Here is a 6,532-nt window from a genome sequence, read left to right on the forward strand (position 1 = left end):
TATGAGTGGGCCATTTATAACTTTTGATTCAATCAAAATGAAAGTGAAGTTTTTAGCAAGAACTGCACTGTTTTAAAATTTAAGGAAGTGATTTCACTCAAATGATCTGAGTCATGATGAGCTAAATAAAATGTTTAAGTAGGTTCAACTTCAATGCTGAAATAATTTACTTAAAGTACACTGCACTGTAAAAACAAACTGTTGGTCCAACTTAATAAAACTGTCTCAAAAGGTAACAGTTTTATGGGTTTTTTTGAAATAACAGTTTTATGTTGGGCTAACATCATTGCTTTAAGTCTCATGTGCTTAGTAATTTGATTTGTTTCAAATCATCACCTTGTCCAACTCAAAAATCCAACTCAAAAAAAGCTAAGCTTAATTTTCAGACATTTCAATTAAATATTCTCTGTAACCAAACTTAAAAAACTGCTCCTTTACATTTTAATACAACAGTTTCAGTTGAGTCATTTTTGTTGTTTTGTAACCGTGAGTGAGGAGGGAACACAGTGGATATGAGTCCCTGCTAAACATGAGAGCACAGACTACTTGTGCCCAATGCATCATCCTGCTTGTCTGCGCTCCATGGCACAGGCTGTCTTTGCATTGTGAACTGGCTGTCTGTGTGCCACATGGCGCAGACGGGCTGTCTGTGTGCCACATGGCGCGCACTGTCTGTGTGTATGGCATGGACCGGCTGTCTATGTGCTGCATGGCATGGATAGGCTGTTTGTGTGCTTTATGCCATGTAGTGCCTGTGCTTAACACGAGATGGGTTTCTGCTGTGCCTCAGCATGCACCAGGCAGGGCAGCATCAATGGCCTTCCTTGTGTTTCGGGAGTGTCTTGATGAAGAGATCTGTTTCTTGTCATTTCATCTTATGGAATTGTTTAAGAGAGAAAAAAAAATGTTCTCGTTATAACTTCAGTCTGTTTTGGGGTGTTTATCACACATGAATGTGTTAACACTCAGAGATTGCACACTAAAACTTTTGTTAACTCTTTAACAAAATTTCGGCTAAACTTAAAAGACACCAACAAGTGTTGACTGAACACTGGTGCACTCTAATTTTCTAATTGTTAATATTATGCAGGGAATCGTCATAGTGTTAAACTTTTAACACTTTGAAAAGTGTTAAAAGTTACACTTTTTCAGAGGTTACCATATAAACACCAGAGCAGTGTTAAATTTTACAATAAGGGAATTGAATTTACCCTCTCAGATTTGCAGTGTAGTGTTAACCTGCAGAAACAGAACCAGGAACTTTTAACGGTCAGATTATTATTAGATTGTGATCATCTATTGACAATGTGTGATGTTGTATAAGTGTGCTGACATGACCGAAAAAAAAACAAAAAAACAATTCAATTCAATTCAATTCAGATTCTCTCCATATTTACATCTTCATCCATTAATAAAACTAGATAAGTTTCTTCCTCCCACCTTTACCTTCCAGCTGATCTCCCCTGCTTCCTTTCTGATCTCCAGCTGCACGTCTCCGATCGGGTCAGTGCCGACCAGCAGAGCTTGGTTTGGTTCTTTTCCTCTGGTTCCATATTTTAATGTGCCTCATGTTGATGTTGTTATTGTATTAAAATGAATGAATAAGCTGATAGTGATGGATTGAACTGAGCTGATGTTTATGTGTGGATGTGTTATGTTCTCACATTATTCCTCTGGGATTATTAGAGCCATCACTCTTAGGTCTGCAGCCATCTGAACTCAGTTTGATATCTTTGAATTGAATCAGTCACTGTTATCAGAAGCAATCAAGGCTGTTAAACTTACTCTGACCTAAATACAGAAAAGTCTATTAGTGTCATAACTGGCAGTGTTTCATTTAAAAGTGAAAGTATCTAGTGTTACATAAAAGTTTCTAAATCTGATTCACCAACAATTTCACAAAAAGGAATTATTTTATCTTTTGGCCCATCAGTATAACTTTTTTATCAAGTATTGGGCCCTGGAAAGTCATGCAAGAAGCTGTGGCTTTGTTAAGAACTTCACAAAGTTAAAAAGCTATCCACAGAATAGGCTTAAAAAGCTGTGCATTCAGTTTGTTTGTGTTTGTTCTTTTATGAGTTTTTGTGCTACTCTCCATGTCTCTGAAACCCAGCTCTCTGTAACTTCTGTATTCACTTCAAAGGTTTTCAGAAATTCCTCTTTTGATTTCAAACACAATGACACCTGCTCTGATGTTAAGCCTGACTGTGTTTGGTCAGGAGCCATTGTTAGATTGTCCCCAGTAAGTTTGACTTTGACCATTGAATCAAAGGTGGAAATTCTGAACAGAGCAGAAAACAAAAAAAGGGGTTCAAAAACAGGTATATAAAAATAACAGGATTCACAAAAAGGATTAAAAAATGAGAAATTCAAAAGAAGGATTCAAAAAGAAAGATTCAAGGACTCAGAGAGGGTGAGCTGCTTTTCCTGAAGATGTGGGTGAACCAGATGTATGATCATTTAAAACACTAGATACTTTCACTTTAATATGAAACACTGCCGTTTATGACACTAGCGGGGCTTTTTTTGTATTTAGGTCAGAGTAAGGTTAACAGCCTTCTTTGAAATAAGGAGGAAACATGACAGCTTCTGATAACAGAGACTGATTAAATTCAAAGATATCAATCTGAGGTCAGACACCTGCAAACCAAAAAATATGTTGGCACTAATAATCCCAGAGGAACAATGTGAGATCAAAATAACTTTTTGTTTCTCTTTTACTATTTTCTTTAATGTGGCCATATTCCTCAGTTTTAAATATTAATATGAGGCACATTGAAAAAATAAAACAGGATAAGAACAATAAAACCTCTGATGGAGGCTACTCCAGATTGGGCTACACTGTTAAAAAAAAAAAGTAATTTTACAGGAAATGGTCTGTAATTTTTAACAGTTTTGTTCTGTTTTCTTATAAAACAACAAAATGCTTGTAGATTTATAGTTATTTTCAGTAATTTTACAGTCAAAAAAAAAGAAAACAGAATTTTACGGTTATCAATCCTTAATTTTTAGAATATTTTTCCTGTTCTTCCAAAACATTTTACAAAATTGTAAAAATTACAGTAATTATCTGTAAAATGACATCCTGGATGTTTTTTTAGGGGGGGATATTATGCCAACTGAACCCTGTACCCTCCTCACCCGTGGTTGCAATTCACTGATAAAAATAAATAAATAAATAAATAAATAAACAGTAAAAAAAAAAAAAAACAGTAAAAGCACTGGCAGCAAAGCTTCCAGACAGATACCGTAAATTACATTCAAACACTGTAAAAAAAAAATGCAAAACAACGTAAAATTACTGTTAAATACAGATCTACACTGTAGAAAAAAAATCTCTAAAAAAAAAAAAAAGAAAAAAAAGACGGTTAAAGCACTGGCAGCAAAGTTTCCAAACAAATACCGTAAAATTACAGTCAAATGCTGTAACATAGAACAACGTAGAAAAAATTAATAAAAAAAAACTGCTAAAATACAGGAACGAGTTGTTTTTTGATCAGAGACAAATTAAAAAAATAAAAATAAAAAATAAAAAAAAACCTCCAAACAGAACCCACTGCCCCTCTCCTAAAAACACTGTCCTCTCATACATCACTGGTCATTTTATCCTCCATCAGTTTGTTTCCAAAATTTTACTATTTTCCTTTTATTTCACAACAAAGCCATTTTTAGTGTGACAGTGCTTGTAACCATGAGTGAGGGAGGACACACTATGGATATGAGACCCTGCCATACAGGGGGCACAGCATGTTTGTGGTCCACGGCGTGAACTGGCTATCGGGTTAGAGGACCAGCTGTCTGCGCTCCACTGGGCATATCGGCTGTCTGTGCCCCATGGAGTGGACTGGCTGTCTGTGCTCTATTTGCAGACCTTGTACCCAGTCATTTTTATGTCGTGTTGATGGTCAATGCTATGTTGGTCAATTTTTATTAACAATGTTATTTGAATTACACAGCTGGTCCATGCAGTGTTGCACAGGCAGCATGTTCCCACAATGCAAAACTTTAATGTTCAGTAGTCTTATATCCTCTGTGTGCCCTCCTCACTCACGGTTACAAAACACCATCACAACAAATAGTATTTTCCTGTAAAGTAACAGTATTTTTCTGCAGAGCTCTTTGCATTGTCACTATGTTGAAGGTGTTTGACCGTAATGATTTAGGAAAAATCTGTTAAATAGGTATTTTTCTGTAAAATTACATATTAATACTGCGAATCTGCAGGCATTTATCTTAAGTATAACGTACGGAGTTTGTTTTTATACATTGCAATTTTTTATTGTTCATGGGAAAAATGGTTTTTTCACAGGAAATTACTGTAGATTGATTTGACTGTAATTTTACAGTTTTTGTCTGGAAACTTTGCTGCCAGTGCTTTTACTGTTTTTTTTTTTTACAGATTTTTTATTTTTTTAGTGTATGACTTCAAGGTGTACAGGTGAAGACAGACAGACAGGCAGAGAAAAAGACAGGCTAACTGACAGAAAGACATACGGGGAGACTGACAGACACATAGACAGATATGCTATATAATAGAAGGCCACACAGACAGGCACATAGACAGAGAGAATTGCAGCCAGACAGAGCCACAGACAAACAGGCAGACAGACATACAGGCAGGGAACAATGAGACAGACAGGCAGACACAAAGACAAAAAGACAGAGTGACAGAAAGACAGTGACAGACACACTGTCTTCCTGTCTGCCCTTCTTTCCGTCTGTCTGTCTGTCTGTCTGTATTTCTGTCCGTCTGTCTTCACCTATACACTTTAAAGTAATGACATGAACTGAAGTAACCTCCAGCAGAGCTTCTTTGGTTTTTACCTCATTTTATTTTTAATGTGTCTCCTGTTGGTGTTTAAAACTGAGGAATAGGGCTGTGTTGAAGGAAGTAGGAAAACTACAAAAAAGTAAATTTACTAAAACAAAGTTGTACATTTCCGAAGATAAACTTGTTATTTTAGTCTATAGCTGGGCTACCAGAAGAACAGCAGCTGCCTGTACAAACATACAGGCTGATGTTGTTGGTGGTTTGGTGCTGCAGGTTTATGACCAAACACTACAGCATTTCATTGCTGGGAAAAGTTTGAGGAAACTCACAGCAACAATTAGAAGAACACCCTGTCTCATGCTTTATAATCTAACAGGTGGTTAAATTAATTCAGGTCAGATCTGTTTGATATGGCTCAGCCATAAAGTAGGAGCAGTATTTAAAGAAGCTGGAGGAGAAGACAGCTGAAGCAAAGCATTAAGACTGCAAAGGTGAGTGTTTGATCCACGTTGTTTTAACCTCTGCTATGCTGTGAGCTGTTTAGAGATCACTGTGAAGCTGCTGCTGTGCACTGCCAGTGCTGCTTTGATATAACTTATTATGAATGTAAATACTTATATATTAGAAATGTTTGAGGTGTTAGACCTTCCAAATAAAACTAACATGCTTGATAAACTGTTTGACAGTTTTAATATTTGGACCATTATTGTTCTTACTTTGTGTCCAGATTTCCAGGATCATCCTCAAGCACTGTACCAGTGACAGCTGTGTGTCCTCTGATGTCTACGGGCTGTGAGAAACAGAGGCTCAGAGTCTGAGATGAAGCTCTCCGTATGGTTGCTGTTGGTCCTGTTGGCTCTGAGTTCAGCCACTCTGCAGGACATCCAGAAGAACAGGTCACAGACCACACAAGGTATTATTATTTAGATTTTTAGTTGTTTAATTAGTTAGTTTTAAAGGTACTGTGAAGAGTTTCCAAGAAAAAAGTCTCCCTCTACATATGCCTGTTTATAATCCACACTTTAAAATGAGATTATCCTTAAAAGTTACAGATTATTTCAGAATGCCACTTTGTGGCTTCCCGATCGGGTCCAGCAGGACTGGATTGATTTACTGCACGTCTAAGTCTCTATAAAACACCACGCCATCCGATAAAGTTTAGTAGAGAGAAGAGAGATCTGTGTTTTTCTCTGCTGAAAACAATTTCTGTGATTAATTTTGTAGTGGTGGTGGACACTGGAGCCTAACTGTCAGACAGAAAAATGACAGAAGAGCAGAAGAAAGATAAACAGGAGAGTGATACAGCCTGAGCTAAAGGTTAAAACAGTCAGCAGTTATTCTGCAGTGGTCTGTTCAAACTTGAGAGTCTATCAATAAAATGAAGAGTGAGGTTTTGTTAGCTCTGATTGGTAGATGACTGGCAGGACATAACCAGGATTCACTAACGTTACACATTACAGACATGTCAGCACCGGGCTGCCAGCTGCGCTAAACATAACTTTACTTGTTGTCACATTAGCCTACAGATAAGGCAGAGCACCGATAGCACTACATATTGCCAGCTTCTACAACATGGAACAACTTGTCACGTTTCAAACCGTAGCTCTATGTAACTGTACTGATAAATACCTTACCTCAGCGTTGTATCCAGTAAAAAGTTGTCTTGAACAATAAAATTTGTTTTGATCCAATCTTCATTTAATTCCAAAAAAAAAACCTCATACACCTTGCTAAAAGTAATGTGTGCAGAGACTCTGGGCT

General features: G+C 37.0%; 1 protein-coding gene across 1 annotated transcript in view; it reads left to right on the top strand.

Moving 5' to 3' along the window:
* Positions 1-5,590: 5,590 nt before the first annotated feature.
* The window catches only part of LOC141784463 (natterin-3-like), a 2,170-nt gene continuing 1,228 nt past the window's right edge, over positions 5,591-6,532 (top strand). Inside the window, exon 1 of the mRNA XM_074662302.1 lies at positions 5,591-5,684. Within this exon, the coding sequence (XP_074518403.1) occupies positions 5,591-5,684 (94 nt within the window). The remainder of the gene's footprint in view (positions 5,685-6,532) is intronic.

The sequence above is a fragment of the Halichoeres trimaculatus genome, unplaced genomic scaffold (assembly GCF_033239565.1).
Source record: "Halichoeres trimaculatus isolate MK-OKI-2021-1 unplaced genomic scaffold, fHalTri1.1 fHalTri1_scaffold_22, whole genome shotgun sequence".
Classification (NCBI taxonomy): domain Eukaryota; kingdom Metazoa; phylum Chordata; class Actinopteri; order Labriformes; family Labridae; genus Halichoeres; species Halichoeres trimaculatus.